The 18,069-nt window shown below is 47.6% G+C and overlaps 1 protein-coding gene across 1 annotated transcript in view; it reads right to left on the reverse strand.

The window, feature by feature from the left end:
• PDCD11 (programmed cell death 11) overlaps window positions 1-18,069 on the reverse strand; it is a 345,954-nt gene that overhangs the window by 150,464 nt on the left and 177,421 nt on the right. The window contains exons 12-14 of the mRNA XM_069242225.1: window positions 14,779-14,925; window positions 11,791-12,042; window positions 451-594 (exon numbers count right to left, since the gene is read on the reverse strand). Coding sequence (XP_069098326.1) covers window positions 451-594; window positions 11,791-12,042; window positions 14,779-14,925 — 543 coding nt within the window. The remainder of the gene's footprint in view (window positions 1-450; window positions 595-11,790; window positions 12,043-14,778; window positions 14,926-18,069) is intronic.

Here is an 18,069-nt window from a genome sequence, read left to right on the forward strand (position 1 = left end):
TCATCTAGAATCTTCTGACTGCCTATTCTTAAATGAGAGATCTTTGAAATGGCAATTGGCTCTGTAGGTGAAGAGTGGTGTGTGCGCTAGTGTACAGTAATTCCTTGATTACTGACAGGCGAACAGTCATTCACTTCAGCAACACTTCTAATGAATACACAAAGCCAAAACAAACCGATTTATTTCATAATGTAAACAGTTTTTTAATCTATGAAAGGATAGCCAGAATTGAGTGCTTGAACTAAGTTGAATCTGAAAAAGGTACTCGGGTACACTTCAAAAGCCGAGTGGTGCTTTAATTATCTGCATACATTATTAGGACAAGAAAGTAGTCTATATGCTGGGGGAGCTTGTATAATCCTATAAGGTCACAGTTTGCGCAAGCCAAAAATGTATAACATGTCTGAAAAGCATTCAAAGTACAATTGAGGGCCTTTATTGCAGCCATACCTTGCCAATTTCACATTTCAGTGCACGCTCCTTCATCTCTGGGCTTTGTTCTAAATCTTCTTGAACTGATCCTGCCGTCAGCTTCAGGGACAGTTTCATTCGCTCCTTTTCAGGTTCTGTGTTTAACACTGTTACTTTGACAACCTGTGAAGGGGACAGAAGGCAACTTTAAAAATACCAACTAATCTGTCTGTGTCCACCTCATGCGTATTATCGAATTCAGCTAGTTTTGTTTCAATCAAGGTAGCTTATATATAGCACCATATGGCACCAAAAGTGTACATCTCATATTATTTAAAGGAATATATATTACTAATATGGTCAAGTAGTAGAGCTACAGCATGAAGCATTACATACAGTTACATTCTTGTACTGTACTGTACCTGAACTCTGCACATTTACAACTTCATCCTTTTGCTGTCAAACTTTAAAAATGTGAATCTTAAATTTTAGGGTTTACATCATGTCTACCCAACCTGAGCAAGAGAAGTACAGATGGTCATTCTCAGATTTCACCATTCGTCTCTGAGGGGTCTCAGAGTTTCCCTGCTCCTCCAACTAGCTAAACATCTTTATCAAATATGATGTGACAGTGATCTGGAACAATGATGTGATTCTGTGCTACACATCCATTACTACAACACTCAAGATTACCAATAAGCCCCTAAGAATGAGCCATCTTTTAATAAAATTATGAAGTACCTTGGGCAGAATGGCAATTGGAGGGATTAATGTTTTGTGTAACACTAGGGAGTGCGAGGTATACAGGCAGCAGTGGGGTATAAAGAGGCCCAGAAGCATGATCCTCACTCTATTATTGTGCAGTTCCGTTCTCCTCTAACCACTGCAAAACAAGTGACATTCATGCACTCTCAACACAAATAGTACAGTTAAGCTTTGGAATTATCTTTTGAAGGTGATAATGAAAACGCCACCATAACCCCCTGCATCACATAATGAAAATCTCCCACCAAAGGACATTATGTATTCCAACAAGCACAGGTGAGGCGACTAGTGAGCCTACCATAGATCCATGAACATATAATATCCAGCACAGAAGTGTAATGCTCATGCCAATTGTAGGAAGTTGGCTCTGTATGTGCTATTTCAAAGTAAGGAATAGCATGCACAGAGTCCAAGGGTTCCCCTTAGAGGTAAGATAGTGGCAAAAAGAGATAATACTAATGCTCTATTTTGTGGTAGTGTGGTCGAGCAGTAGGCTTATCAAAGGAGTAGTGTTAAGCATTTGTTGTACATACACAAAGGCAATAAATGAGGAACACACACTCAGAGACAAATCCAGCCAATAGGTTTTGTTATAGAAAAATATATTTTCTTAGTTTATTTTAAGAACCACAGGTTCAAATTTTACATGTAATATCTCATTTGAAAGGTATTGCAGGTAAGTACTTTAGGAACTTTGAATCATTTCATTAGCATGTATACTTTTTACATAAAACACAATAAGCTGTTTTAAAAGTGGACACAGTGCAATTTTCACAGTTCCTGGGGGAGGTAAAGTAATGTTAGTTTTAACAGGTAAGTAAGTCACTTACAGGTTTCAGTTTTTGGTCCAAGGTAGCCCACCATTGGGGGTTCAGAGCAAACCTAAAGTTATCACACCAGCAGCTCAGGGCCGGTCAGGTGCAAAGGTCAAAGAGGGGCCCAAAACACATAGGCTTCAATGGAGAGAAGGGGGTGCCCCGGTTCCAGTCTGCCAGCAGGTAAGTACCCGCGTCTTCGGAGGGCAGACCAGGGGGGTTTTGTAGGGCACCGGGGGGGACACAAGTCAGCACAAAAAGTACACCCTCAGCAGCGAGGGGGCGGCCGGGTGCAGTGTGCAAACACGCGTCGGGTTTTCAATGGTTTCTTATGAGAGATCAAGGGATCTCTTCAGCGTTGCAGGCAGGCAAGGGGGGGGGGGCTCCTCGGGGTAGCCACCACCTGGGCAAGGGAGAGGGCCTCCTGGGGGTCACTCCTGCACAGGAGTTCCGTTTCTTTAGGTGCTGGGGGCTGCGGGTGCAGGGTCTTTTCCAGCCGTCGGGAAATGGAGTTCAGGCAGTCGCGGTCAGGGGGAGCCTCGGGATTCCCTCTGCAGGCGTCGCTGTGGGGGCTCAGGGGGGACAACTTTGGTTACTCACAGTCTTGGAGTCGCCGGAGGGTCCTCCCTGAGGTGTTGGTTATCCACCAGTCGAGTCGGGGTCGCCGGGTGCAGTGTTGCAAGTCTCACGCTTCTTGCGGGGAGTTGCAGGGGTCTTTAAATCTGCTACTTGAAACAAAGTTGCAGTTCTTTTGGAGCAGGGCCGCTGTCCTCGGGAGTTTCTTGTCTTTCTCGAAGCAGGGCAGTCCTCAGAGGATTCAGAGGTCGCTGGTCCCTTGGAAAGCGTCGCTGGAGCAGGTTTCTTTGGAAGGCAGGAGACAGGCCGGTAAGTCTGGAGCCAAAGCAGTTGGTGTCTTCTGTTCTTCCTCTGCAGGGGTTTTTCAGCTCAGCAGTCCTTCTTCTTGTAGTTGCAGGAATCTATTTTCCTAGGTTCAGGGAAGCCCTTAAATACTAAATTTAAGGGCGTGTTTAGGTCTGGGGGGTTAGTAGCCAATGGCTACTAGCCCTGAGGGTGAGTACACCCTCTCTGTGCCTCCTCCCAAGGGGAGGGGGTCACATCCCTAATCCTATTGGGGGAATCCTCCATCTGCAAGATGGAGGATTTCTAAAAGTTAGAGTCACCTCAGCTCAGGACACCTTAGGGGCTGTCCTGACTGGCCAGTGACTCCTCCTTGTTGTTTTCTTTGTTTCCTCCGGCCTTGCCGCCAAAAGTGGGGGCCGTGGCCGGAGGGGGCGGGCAACTCCACTAGCTGGAGTGTCCTGTGGTGCTGGCACAAAGGGGTGAGCCTTTGAGGCTCACCGCCAGGTGTTACAGCTCCTGCCTGGGGAGGTGTTAGCATCTCCACCCAGTGCAGGCTTTGTTACTGGCCTCAGAGTGACAAAGGCACTCTCCCCATGGGGCCAGCAACATGTCTCTAGTGTGGCAGGCTGCTGGAACCAGTCAGCCTACACAGATAGTCGGTTAAGGTTTCAGGGGGCACCTCTAAGGTGCCCCTCTGGGGTGTAGTTTACAATAAAATGTACACTGGCATCAGTGTGCATTTATTGTGCTGAGAAGTTTGATACCAAACTTCCCAGTTTTCAGTGTAGCCATTATGGTGCTGTGGAGTTAGTGTAAAACAGACTCCCAGACCATATACTCTTATGGCTACCCTGCACTTACAATGTCTAAGGTATTGCTTAGACAATGTAGGGGCACAGTGCTCATGCACTGGTGCCCTCACCTATGGTATGGGCACCCTGCCTTAGGGCTGTAAGGCCTACTAGAGGGGTGACTTATCTATACCTGCATAGGCAGTGAGAGGCTGGCATGGCACCCTGAGGGGAGTTGTAGGAAGTTGGCTCTGTATGCACTATTTCAAAGTAAGGAATAGTATGCACAGAGTCCAAGGGTTCCCCTTAGAGGTAAGATAGTGGCAAAAAGAGATAATACTAATGCTCTATTTTGTGGTAGTGTGGTCGAGCAGTAGGCTTATCCAAGGAGTAGTGTTAAGCATTTGTTGTACATACACATAGACAATAAATGAGGTACACACACTCAGAGACAAATCCAGCCAATAGGTTTTGTTATAGAAAAATATCTTTTCTTAGTTTATTTTAAGAACCACAGGTTCAAATTCTACATGTAATATCTCATTCGAAAGGTATTGCAGGTAAGTACTTTAGGAACTTCAAATCATCAAAATTGCATGTATACTTTTCAAGTTATTCACAAATAGCTGTTTTAAAAGTGGACACTTAGTGCAATTTTCACAGTTCCTAGGGGAGGTAAGTATTTGTTAGGTTAACCAGGTAAGTAAGACACTTACAGGGCTCAGTTCTTGGTCCAAGGTAGCCCACCGTTGGGGGTTCAGAGCAACCCCAAAGTCACCACACCAGCAGCTCAGGGCCGGTCAGGTGCAGAGTTCAAAGTGGTGCCCAAAACACATAGGCTAGAATGGAGAGAAGGGGGTGCCCCGGTTCCGGTCTGCTTGCAGGTAAGTACCCGCATCTTCGGAGGGCAGACCAGGGGGGTTTTGTAGGGCACCGGGGGGGGACACAAGTCCACACAGAAATTTCACCCTCAGCAGCGCGGGGGCGGCCGGGTGCAGTGTAGGAACAGGCGTCGGGTTCGCAATGTTAGTCTATGAGAGATCTCGGGATCTCTTCAGCGCTGCAGGCAGGCAAGGGGGGGATTCCTCGGGGAAACCTCCACTTGGGTAAGGGAGAGGGACTCCTGGGGGTCACTTCTCCAGTGAAAGTCCGGTCCTTCAGGTCCTGGGGGCTGCGGGTGCAGGGTCTCTCCCAGGCGTCGGGACTTTAGGTTCAAAGAGTCGCGGTCAGGGGAAGCCTCGGGATTCCCTCTGCAGGCGGCGCTGTGGGGGCTCAGGGGGGACAGGTTTTGGTACTCACAGTATCAGAGTAGTCCTGGGGTCCCTCCTGAGGTGTTGGATCGCCACCAGCCGAGTCGGGGTCGCCGGGTGCAGTGTTGCAAGTCTCACGCTTCTTGCGGGGAGCTTGCAGGGTTCTTTAAAGCTGCTGGAAACAAAGTTGCAGCTTTTCTTGGAGCAGGTCCGCTGTCCTCGGGAGTTTCTTGTCTTTTCGAAGCAGGGGCAGTCCTCAGAGGATGTCGAGGTCGCTGGTCCCTTTGGAAGGCGTCGCTGGAGCAGGATCTTTGGAAGGCAGGAGACAGGCCGGTGAGTTTCTGGAGCCAAGGCAGTTGTCGTCTTCTGGTCTTCCGCTGCAGGGGTTTTCAGCTGGGCAGTCCTTCTTCTTGTAGTTGCAGGAATCTAATTTTCTAGGGTTCAGGGTAGCCCTTAAATACTAAATTTAAGGGCGTGTTTAGGTCTGGGGGGTTAGTAGCCAATGGCTACTAGCCCTGAGGGTGGGTACACCCTCTTTGTGCCTCCTCCCAAGGGGAGGGGGTCACAATCCTAACCCTATTGGGGGAATCCTCCATCTGCAAGATGGAGGATTTCTAAAAGTTAGAGTCACTTCAGCTCAGGACACCTTAGGGGCTGTCCTGACTGGCCAGTGACTCCTCCTTGTTGCTTTCTTTGTTCCCTCCAGCCTTGCCGCCAAAAGTGGGGGCCGTGGCCGGAGGGGGCGGGCAACTCCACTAAGCTGGAGTGCCCTGCTGGGCTGTGACAAAGGGGTGAGCCTTTGAGGCTCACCGCCAGGTGTCACAGCTCCTGCCTGGGGGAGGTGTTAGCATCTCCACCCAGTGCAGGCTTTGTTACTGGCCTCAGAGTGACAAAGGCACTCTCCCCATGGGGCCAGCAACATGTCTCTAGTGTGGCAGGCTGCAGGAACCAGTCAGCCTACACAGCTAGTTGGTTAAGTTTCAGGGGGCACCTCTAAGGTGCCCTCTGTGGTGTATTTTACAATAAAATGTACACTGGCATCAGTGTGCATTTATTGTGCTGAGAAGTTTGATACCAAACTTCCCAGTTTTCAGGGTAGCCATTATGGTGCTGTGGAGTTCGTGTTTGACAAACTCCCAGACCATATACTCTTATGGCTACCCTGCACTTACAATGTCTAAGGTTTTGTTTAGACACTGTAGGGGCACAGTGCTCATGCACTGGTACCCTCACCTATGGTATAGTGCACCCTGCCTTAGGGCTGTAAGGCCTGCTAGAGGGGTGTCTTACCTATACTCCATAGGCAGTGAGAGGCTGGCATGGCACCCTGAGGGGAGTGCCATGTCGACTTACTCATTTTGTTCTCACTAGGACACACAGGCTTGTAAGCAGTGTGTCTGTGCTGAGTGAGGGGTCTCTAGGGTGGCATAAGACATGCTGCAGCCCTTAGAGACCTTCCTTGGCATCAGGGCCCTTGGTACTAGAAGTACCAGTTACAAGGGACTTATCTGAATGCCAGGGTGTGCCAATTGTGGATACAATGGTACATTTTAGGTGAAGGAACACTGGTGCTGGGGCCTGGTTAGCAGGGTCCCAGCACACTTCTCAGTCAAGTCAGCATCAGTATCAGGCAAAAATTGGGGGGTAACTGCAACAGGGAGCCATTTCTTTACAGGAGTGCCATGTCGACTTACTCGTTTTGTTCTCACCAGCACACACAAGCTGGCAAGCAGTGTGTCTGTGCTGAGTGAGGGGTCTCCAGGGTGGCATAAGACATGCTGCAGCCCTTAGAGACCTTCCTTGGCATCAGGGCCCTTGGTACCAGGGGTACCACTTACCAGGGACTTATCTGGATGCCAGGGTGTGCCTATTGTGGAATCAAAAGTACAGGTTAGGGAAAGAACACTGGTGCTGGGGCCTGGTTAGCAGGCCTCAGCACACTTTCAATTCAAAACATAGCATCAGCAAAGGCAAAAAGTCAGGGGGTAAACATGCCAAGGAGGCATTTCCTTACACATGCCCTTTAATGTCTTGTTGAATCTCTGAACAAGGCCATTAGTTTGTGGATGATATGGTGTAGTGAACTTGTAAGTCACTCCACACTCATTCCACATGTGTTTTAGGTATGCTGACATGAAGTTGGTACCTCTGTCAGACACCACCTCCTTAGGGAAGCCCACTCTGGTAAAGATACCAATGAGGGCCTTGGCTACTGCAGGGGCAGTAGTCGACCTAAGGGGAATAGCTTCAGGATACCTAGTAGCATGATCCACTACTACTAGGATGTACATATTTCCTGAGGCTGTGGGAGGATCTAGTGGACCAACTATGTCCACACCCACTCTTTCAAAGGGGACCCCCACCACTGGAAGTGGAATGAGGGGGGCCTTTGGATGCCCACCTGTCTTACCACTGGCTTGACAGGTGGGGCAGGAGAGGCAAAACTCCTTAACCTTCTGGGACATATTGGGCCAGTAGAAGTGGTTGACTAACCTCTCCCACGTCTTGGTTTGCCCCAAATGCCCAGCAAGGGGAATATCATGGGCTAAGGTCAGAATAAACTCTCTGAAACCCTGAGGCACTACCACTCTCCTAGTGGCACCAGGTTTGGGATATCTTGCCTCAGTGTACAGGAGCCAATCTTCCCAATAGACCCTATGTGTTCCATTTTTCTTGCCTTTGGACTCTTCAGCAGCTTGCTGCCTAAGGCCTTCAAGAGAGGGACAGGTTTCTTGTCCCTTACACAACTCTTCCCTTGATGGTCCCCCTGGGCCCAAGAGCTCAACCTGATAAGGTTCCAGCTCCATGGGCTCAGTTCCCTCAGGAAGAAGTTCTGCCCTCTGAGAAGAGAGGTTCTCTTTTTCTTGCTGTGTTGCAGTTGGTTTCCCAGCTGACTTTCCTTTCCTCTTGTTAGGCTGGGCCCTTTTTTCCCCAGACTCCAGCTCTACTTTTTCACCCTGAGCCTTGCACTGTGCCCTTGTCTTGACACACACCAGTTCAGGGATACCCAGCATGGCTGCATGGGTTTTCAGTTCTACCTCAGCCCATGCTGAGGACTCCAGGTCATTTCCAAGCAAACAGTCTACTGGGATATTTGAGGAGACCACCACCTGTTTCAGGCCATTGACCCCTCCCCACTCTAAAGTTACCATAGCCATGGGATGTACTTTAGTCGGATTGTCAGCGTTGGTGACTGGATAAGTTTGTCCAGCCAGGTATTGGCCAGGGGAAACCAGTTTCTCTGTCACCATAGTGACACTGGCACCTTTATCCCTCAGGCCCTCTACACTTGTCCCATTAATTAAGAGCTGCTGCCTGTATTTTTGCATGTTAGGGGGCCAGGCAGCCAGTGTGGCTAAGTCCACCCCACCCTCAGAGACTAATGTAGCTTCAGTGTGACACCTGATTTGCTCTGGGCACACTGTTGATCCCACTTGGAGACTGGCTGTAGGAAGTTGGCTCTGTATGCACTATTTCAAAGTAAGGAATAGTATGCACAGAGTCCAAGGGTTCCCCTTAGAGGTAAAATAGTGGCAAAAAGAGATAATACCAATGCTCTATTTTGTGGTAGTGTGGTCGAGCAGTAGGCTTATCCAAGGAGTAGTGTTAAGCATTTGTTGTACATACACACAGGCAAGAAATGAGGAACACACACTCAGAGACAAATCCAGCCAATAGGTTTTGTTATAGAAAAATATATTTTCTTAGTTTATTTTAAGAACCACAGGTTCAAATTCTACATGTAACATCCCATTTGAAAGGTATTGCAGGTAAGTACTTCAGGAACTTTAAATCATTACACTAGCATGAATACTTTTCACATAAAACACAATAAGCTGTTTTAAAAGTGGACACAGTGCAATTTTCACAGTTCCTGGGGGAGGTAAGTTTTTGTTAATTTTGTCAGGTAAGTAAATCACTTACAAGTCTCAGGTTTGGGTCCAAGGTAGCCCACCGTTGGGGGTTCAGAGCAACCCCAAAGTTATCACACCAGCAGCTCAGGGCTGGTCAGGTGCAAAGGTCAAAGAGGTGCCCAAAACACATAGGCTTCAATGGAGAGAAGGGGGTGCCCCGGTTCCAGTCTGCCAGCAGGTAAGTACCCGCGTCTTCGGAGGGCAGACCAGGGGGGTTTTGTAGGGCACCGGGGGGGACACAAGTCCACACAGAAAGTACACCCTCAGCAGCGCGGGGGCGGCCGGGTGCAGTGTGCAAACAAGCATCGGGTTTCCTTTAGTTTTCAATGGGAGACCCAGGGGTCTCTTCAGCGATGCAGGCAGGCAAGGGGGGGGCTCCTCGGGGTAGCCACCACCTGGGCAAGGGAGAGGGCCACCTAGGGGTCACTCCTGCACAGAAGTTCCGTTTCTTTAGGGGCTGGGGGCTGCGGGTGCAGGGTCTTTTCCAGCCGTCGGGAAATGGAGTTCAGACAGTCGCGGTCAGGGGGAGCCTGGGGTTTCCCTTTGCAGGCGTCGCTGTGGGGGCTCAGGGGGGACAACTTTGGTTACTCACAGTCGTAGAGTCGCCGGAGGGTCCTCCCTGAGTTGGTTGTTCTCCACCAGTCGAGTCGGGGTCGCCGGGTGCAGTGTTGCAAGTCTCACGCTTCTTGCGGGGAGTTGCAGGGGTCTTTAAATCTGCTCCTTGTAACAAAGTTGCAGTTCTTTTGGAGCAGTGCCGCTGTCCTCAGGAGTTTCTTGTCTTTTTCGAAGCAGGGCAGTCCTCAGAGGATTCAGAGGTCGCTGGTCCCTTGGAAAGCATCGCTGGAGCAGGTTTCTTTGGAAGGCAGGAGACAGGCCGGTAAGTCTGGGGCCAAGGCAGTTGGTGTCTTCTGTTCTTCCTCTGCAGGGGTTTTTCAGCTCAGCAGTCCTTCTTCTTGTTGGTTGCAGGAATCTAAATTCTTAGGTTCAGGGGAGCCCTTAAATACTAAATTTAAGGGCGTGTTTAGGTCTGGGGGGTTAGTAGCCAATGGCTACTAGCCCTGAGGGTGGGTACACCCTCTTTGTGCCTCCTCCCAAGGGGAGGGGGTCACATCCCTAATCCTATTGGGGGAATCCTCCTTCTACAAGATGGAGGATTTCAAAAAGTCAGAGTCACCTCAGCTCTGGACACCTTAGGGGCTGTCCTGACTGGCCAGTGACTCCTCCTTGTTTTTCTCATTATCTCTCCTGGACTTGCCGCCAAAAGTTGGGGCTGGGTCCAGGAGGCGGGCATCTCCACTAGCTGGAGTGCCCTGGGGCATTGTAACACGAAGCTTGAGCCTTTGAAGCTCACTGCTAGGCGTTACAGTTCCTGCAGGGGGGAGGTGTGAAGCACCTCCACCCAGAGCAGGCTTTGTTTCTGTCCTCAGAGAGCACAAAGGTTCTCACCGCATGAGGTCAGACACTCGTCTCTCAGCAGCAGGCTGGCACAGACCAGTCAGTCCTGCACTGAACAATTGGGTAAAATACAGGGGGTATCTCTAAGATGCCCTCTGTGTGCATTTTTTAATAAATACAACACTGGCATCAGTGTGGGTTTATTATTCTGAGAAGTTTGATACCAAACTTCCCAGTATTCAGTGTAGCCATTATGGAGCTGTGGAGTTCGTTTTTGACAGACTCCCAGCCCATATACTCTTATGGCTACCCTGCACTTACAATGTCTAAGGTTTTGCTTAGACACTGTAGGGGCACAGTGCTCATGCACTGGTGCCCTCACCTATGGTATAGTGCACCCTGCCTTAAGGCTGTAAGGCCTACTAGAGGGGTGACTTATCTATACTGCATAGGCAGTGTGAGGTTGGCATGGCACCCTGAGGGGAGTGCCATGTCGACTTACTCGTTTTGTTCTCATCAGCACACACAAGCTGGCAAGCAGTGTGTCTGTGCTGAGTGAGGGGTCCCCAGGGTGGCATAAGATATGCTGCAGCCCTTCGAGACCTTCCCTGGCATCAGGGCCCTTGGTACCAGGGGTACCAGTTACAAGGGACTTATCTGGATGCCAGGGTGTACCAATTGTGGAATCAAAAGTATATTTTAGGTGAAAGAACACTGGTGCTGGGGCCTAGTTAGCAGGGTCCCAGCACACTTCTCAGTCAAGTCAGCATCAGTATCAGGCAAAAAGTGGGGGGTAACTGCAACAGGGAGCCATTTCTTTACACTGGCCATTCCAGTTTTAGCTGGATGGGAGTTAGAAGTGGTATCTTTCTTGGGACAGGCCTTGTCTCCAGTTTGGTGTCCAGACTGACTACAGCTACGACACCAGGCCTTTTTGGGATCAAAGTTTTTACCCTTGTATCCAGAATGGTTTTGTGAAGAGGCTCTGGGCCCACCCTCCTGTGCAGGTTTTTGGGGGCCTGTAGAAGACTCTTTACTATTTTTGTTTTTGGTTGTCTCACCACCCTTCCCCTGGGGAGGTTTTGTGACCCCTTTCTTTTGGTCACCCCCTGTGGAAGTTTTGGACACCCTAGTCTGTGTGTCTGTGCTGAGTGAGGGGTCCCCAGGGTGGCATAAGGTATGCTGCAGCCCTTAGAGACCTTCCCTGGCATCAGGGCCCTTGGTACCAGAGGTACCAGTTACAAGGGACTTACCTGGATGCCAGGGTGTGCCAATTGTGGAATCAAAAGTACAGGTTAGGGAAAGAACACTGGTGCTGGGGCCTGGTTAGCAGGCCTCAGCACACTTTCAATTCAAAACATAGCATCAGCAAAGGCAAAAAGTCAGGGGGTAACCATGCCAAGGAGCCATTTCCTTACACCAATACAAAGCCACATAACTGATCTTTACAAATGCCTACCTAAACATGGAGGCCCAATGGACCCCTGATTATGCAGAGCATGAACATATATGTATAACAATCCTCTGGTAAGCAACAAAGTCATTCATTCTGCAAATACCTCTTGTATAAAAACTGAAAGCAGCTTACCTGACCCTCGTAGAAGACCTTTTCTGGGAAGGGCACTGGCTCAGTGCTAAGTTCACTTTTAGGAACAAGACCTCGCACGTCATTGTAGAACTGCACCAAGCAGCCAAAATCTTTCACGCGTGAAATGAACCCATGCGTGCTCATGCCAGGTTTTGCACTGCTGTAGTTTGAGATAATGGGCAAGTTGGAGTCTACCAGAGTTTTCTTCAAAGTCAGAATAAGCTTTTTTGATTCTGGAAAAACTGTCAGAACCTACAGAAAGTATTATAGCAAAATGAGGAATTGGCATTTTATGACATTTACAGTAATACATTTTTAAAACATGTAGCACAGAATTCTTTTACCAAAGCTCATATGAAATAACAGAAATACGGTAACAAACGTGTATGCTAATGGAAGATGATTGAACCAAGATTATATGAGAAACTTTCATACACACCCTACACTTTCCCTCGCTTCACATCCATTCTGAGCATCAGCCATGGGACCAGAGTCTAATTTTCTTTTTTTTTTTTTTTTTAAAGGTTGGTACAGTAGCAAAGCTCAAAGGATATTTGATGGTTGAAAATATGCAACCAATCTGATGGTCTCTCACTGGACACAATCAGTATATCATGAGAAACAACCAGTGCCTGTCCAGATGTGTAATACTTTATGTATCGGTTTAATTTGCCAAACACGTCTTAGCAAACAAATTGTGCACACTCCTGCAGAAACAGGTGGAGATTGAGGGAGGGGAAAAAAAAAAAAAAAAAAAAAAGAAAAAGTGGAGTGTGGATTTTTCAAGGTATTCCGTAAGACTAGTAAGACTGTAGACAGAAACCAATAAAAACTATTGATCAAATTGATCTATCAGAAAAGGACTAAGTGGCTGACCAAGGGTAATGACATTTATTCTTGACCTTGCGTTTTTTCCTTATATATAAAACTTTTCACCTTATCAGAACCTGGTTGATCTATTTAGAAATGGGTGCCAATTTAACACCAGTAAAATGAATGATCTTTTAACAATATGTGGGATGCCTACACACTCACTTACAATGCAAACTCACTCTTGGCAATGCAACAGACTAAATAATCTCTTTGTATTCTGCACTCCAGCTTTTTGGGCAGCTGTAAGGCAATTATTTCTCTTCGACATAGAATTACTCAAAAGGATGTTTCCACCCATCGTACCAACAATGCAATTCCATCTATAACAAGGTTGCCTTTAATTTAAAAAACGGTTAAGAGTTCCCCCAACATTGCACAATGCTTCACCTAGCCATAAGGTCATTCTCTCCCCACTATAGCTTGCCCTCACTGTGTATCACTAGTGGACTCGAACAAAGAAAAAGGAGGCCTAAGTATTTACAATTCAATTGGTCTCGCATTTACTTAAGTTAGAGATATTGACATTATAAATGCATATATGGACTTCTCTTGCCACATAATTTAAGTGGCCCTGCATATAACTAAAGGGCGAGCAGGCCTAGCGGAATACTATTTCAAACAAGGCCCTTAAAACATAAACTAATCCCAGATGTAAAACAAAAATTCTAGCCATAAGACAGCTGAAAAAGATACTGAATAGTGTGAGGGGTTATTATTTTGGGGTCCCCACTAACCTATTGTGGAGATGCAGAGATGATCCAGACAAAAAGAGCACATTGTGGTGAACGTTTTGAAGGTGGTCCTATTGTCCTAAGACCACCACAGGCTGAGTTATGAGTTAAAACGTATTGTAAAAGTAATGCCCTGAAAAGCATTATGGGGCAAGTTTTCATGCCACAAATATTATAGTATGTTAACTGCAATGCTCAGAACAGCCCCTAGAGGACACTGCAATAAAAATAACATTTGTAAGAAACATGTGCTCATAACAATATAGTTAGCCCCTAGCGGTCATAACCACATGAAATAAAAATGTCCAAAAATAATGCAATGTAACCATATATCTAGCCCCTAAAATGAGTAATGCATTACATATTTTTAGGGCTAGCAGCCCTACTGCAATGATATTACAAACAAGGCCCTTAAAACACAAACTACTCCCACCTGTAAATCAAAGGTTCCAACCATGAGAGCGCTCAAGACACTGAATGGTGGGAGGGGTTATTATTTTGGGATCCCCGCTAACCTAGTGTGAGGACCCAGCAATGATGTAGACAGAAAGAGCATGTCACTGTGTGTAAAATGTCTTGTAAAAGTAATGCCCTGCAAAGCATTATGAAGCGAGTTTCCCAAGTACAGTGAGTATTGTAGTATTGGCTCTCTCGCTGTGTCGGGACAGCCGTTTTGAGGATTTCTCTGCTTTTAACATAACACTTTTACCAATTATAAGTGTTTTTTTAAAACTATAGAGCGCAAAGGAGAAAGTCAAAAGAAAACAACGTAACATGTGCTCGAATACTGCTAATCGAGTTTGCGCTATTTGCACCGTGGCTGCCATGGAGTGCGAAGGGGAGAGACAAAAGAAAACAATGTGATGAGTGCTTCAATAACGCTGATCATGTTCTCGCTGTGGGCGCCATGGCTGCCATGGAGCGCGAAAGAGAGAGACAAAAGGAAAAAGTAGTTTGCCCACGCTGAAGTATATCAGCAATCGTGCAATTATCCATGTAACAGGGTCAGTCTGCCAGGCGGAGCAAACCAGCCTCAAGGCAGGACAAACAAAGCATTTACCAATGACCTCAAGGTATATTTGAAAGGCAAGTCCAGGAACGAATAAAAGTGATAGGCATGAGGTGGGCATGGTTAAAGCCCACAAATAGGTTACAAAAGGCCGGAAAAACAGCGCTTGTGCGCAGCTATGGTCAACCTAAAAAGGAGGCCCACGTATAATAAAACATCAGACTTTATGATAAAGGTCACTCTAACATTGGATTTTAAAGTAGAAGAAATTATTAAAATAGCAGATACAACAAAGAGGTGGTGCCATAACTGAAATACAAACATATGAAGTTTACCTTAAAAACTTTTTTTTTTAACTCTTTGCCTAACTCTTACCCGGCACTTGACAGTTTGCCCCTCGCTGTACTTTCTCTCTGGCTTTTTTATCCTCACATCTGCAAGGTGCAGGGAAGGAACCAAACCAGTCATGTGATCAGTGATCTTTACAAGGATCCCAATTGGCCGTAGAGAGGTCACTGTGCCCTGTTAAGCAAAGGAAATAAATACCAGAAATTCAGGTACGAGATCTAGATTGATATCCGAAGAAGGAACATGAAAGATAATTGCAAGAGGTAAAGTACACTGACATGTTTCTCTTACTTCAAGCATAGAAACGTTTTGTTCCTGATTTGGCGCAATGTTAAGCTGGATTTACCTTTAGGAAAATTATATAGATCTGGTTGATTTCTAGAGCTTATGAGGGAATCACTGAGAAAACTTTTTTTGTGGTTTTGTTGCGTGACATACTTGAAGTGGTGCAGAGAAAGGTCCTACAAGACATCAGAGGTTTTGTATGTAAGCAAGGAGCCCTAAGGGTAGAGGCTCTTCAGATGGGTGGAGTATGAAAAAGTCAGTTGGTACAAGCGGATGTTCATTTAATCGGAAATAACTAAAACAGCTAAGAGCCCTGTGTGAGATGCTCGTCCAGGAGGAGAAGGGCCCTAATAGGGCCAACAGGTCAGCAGTATGTAGACTCCTCAACGGGTACCAGGAGACAGAGGTCTCCACCGTCAGCTATTCTTTAAGCATTAAATTATATTACCACCAGGAATGGACCAACAGGAGCAGGTTAGTCAAACAGAATGCTTCCTTTGTGAGCAGTACCTTCAGCTATAAGACAGCTCAGGTAGTATTCAATAGCTGCCTGCTTGCTGTGCATCTGACGTGCCCTGCGCAGTTGAGCTCACAGCTCTGCCCTTTGGGTGGGTAAGAAATTACAATGGGCAGTCTGTGTCAGCTTTAGCCCCTAAGGGCTAAAGAAAGGGGTAAAAACAGCAGTTTGTGGTGTTAAACATTGTTTCTCAACACGACTATGCATGCTCCCGCTTTCTTTATGGGTGTGAAGATCACAGTTAAGTTGCTTTTGTTTTGCTTCTGCGGTGTGCCAGGCCCAACTTTTACTTCTCTAAGGGAAAAGGTATGTCCGAGAAACCACCACAACCTTCTCTGTTTATTGTTTTCTACTGCTCTGGCATTAAAGGCTTGAGTTCTTCCTCAGCCACAGTGGGCAGGATTCACTCATACTTTGCCTCTCAGCAAGATGAAGCTCCTGTTCCCTTTTGTTAGACCAGCCTTAGGCTAGTCTTTCCCAAAACCTTTTACCTACCTTGCCTTAAGTTTGTTGACCTGCTTTGGTTGGTCTTTGGACGCTGGGCACTTTACCACTGATAACCAGTGCTAAAGTGCATGTGCTCACTAACTAAAACATAGTAACACTGTTATATCCACAATTGGCATATTTTAGAAGGCAGACACCTATGGAATTGGCACCTTATACCAGGTCCAGGCAACCCTGTTACAGTGTCTAGGAAGCCAGGGCTCTCTAGTGGTAGCTGTGGTGAGCACTCAAGACTTACCAAGGAGGAGTGTAAAGCACTTGCAATACCACAGTAGTCACACAGTATAATCACACCTGAAAGGAACCACACAGTGTAGCAAAAATAAAGGTATCTTGTTACACAAACATTGAACTAGATTACTATAGGCAATGCCCACCCTTTCTGGTGGTAAGTACACACAAAACATACAAAAGGTAAGCACTAGGAATTAGAATAAAAACATTAGAAATAGCAAGGGCCCTATTTGGGGGGTGGGGGAGGTAAACCATATACTAAAATAGTGGATTGCAAGAATGGGTCCCCCACCAGAGGATATGGAGTAGTTAGTCAAGGGCTGGGAGAATATGAAACCCCAAGAGTTGAGTAGCTACAAGACAACCAGCGACCAGGTGAGCAGAGGTAAGTTACTTAGTCGTCCAATAAGCTAACTTGGGGACCTGAAATTGGAACAATGCAAGAACAGGACCAGGCCGGTAGAACCTACCGGTGGATTCCGTATGAAGAGGACCTGTAAAAGAAGGGGAGAGAGTCCAGGCAATGCAGGAGTGTCCAGGTGGGGCAGGAGGGAATACCCACCCATCTGTGGGTGAAGATCCGAGTCGATGTTGATGGATGAAGGCCAGCTGCGGAGTACAGGAGCTGCAGAGGAGTCTCTGAAGTCACCTAGGAGCTGTCCCTCAACAGTCGCCGGACTGCAGACGGGTCAGTGGTCAGGAGGACCACCAACAAGCAAATGCAACTAGAGCTCTTGGAGATTTGCAGAGCTGAAGAGGACCAGCAAGATCCTGGGGACTCGACCCTTGGAGGGGAGTCCAGGAAGACCCTAGGAAGACAGGAGAGCCAGCAGAAGCCATCAGAACCCCCACAAACAACCCACTGGCAGCAGGCACTCTAAGTTGCAGTGATGCCCAGGCAGCACACCTGAAGGGGAGTCCCGCAGAGAGGAGACTGTCCTTGTAGAGGTAGAATGCTGGGGGCCGGGGTTACCTGAAGCCTGAAAATCCCTCTGCGCAGCAGCCAACAAGTCTTGGTAGCTGCAACAGTTGCGGTGCACAGGGATTCCGTCCTCGAGAAACAGGCAAGGGCTTATCGACTCCCAAGTTGGACAGAAGACCCAGACGACCCAGAGGACCCCTCAGAATCACCACCTGTGTTGGAGAATCTTCGCAGGTCCAGAGGACAGCAGATTTCAGCAGCCGGAACTCGTTGCCTTAGGTGCCTGCAGATGCAGGGGAGTGACTCCTTCACTCCAAGAGAGATTCCTTCTTGATTCTTTGGTGCGACTGAAGTCTTGCCCACCCCACAGGATGCACAGATGTGGAAATGTTGCAAGTTGCTGACAGGAGCTGCAGGAACAATGTTGCAAGGAGAAGCTGTCTCGGTGTTGCAGTCTTGAGTGGTTCCTGTGGAGACCAACAGCGGTTCCGGTGGCCAGGAGCAGAAGAGATCATTGCAGAGGAGTTCTGGTGGAGTCTTGCATGCTGAATCTGGGGACCCATCTGCAAAGGAGTCCCTAAATAGCCCAAAAAAGGAGCTTGGTCACTTTGGAAGGTAACTACCTATCAAATGGGGGTCGCTGATGTAATCTGCCTAACCTGACCAGTCAGATGCTTCCAGGGCCCTCAGCCCATATTGATTTCAAGATGGCAGAATCAAGTGGCCACCTGGAGGAACTCTGGGCACCACCCTTGGGATGGTGATGGACAGAGGAGTGCTCACTCCCCTTTCCTTTGTGCAGCGTCGTGCCAGAGCAGGGACCAGGGGTCCCTGGACTGGTGCAAACCGGATT

Source organism: Pleurodeles waltl, chromosome 6, assembly GCF_031143425.1.
Source record: "Pleurodeles waltl isolate 20211129_DDA chromosome 6, aPleWal1.hap1.20221129, whole genome shotgun sequence".
Classification (NCBI taxonomy): domain Eukaryota; kingdom Metazoa; phylum Chordata; class Amphibia; order Caudata; family Salamandridae; genus Pleurodeles; species Pleurodeles waltl.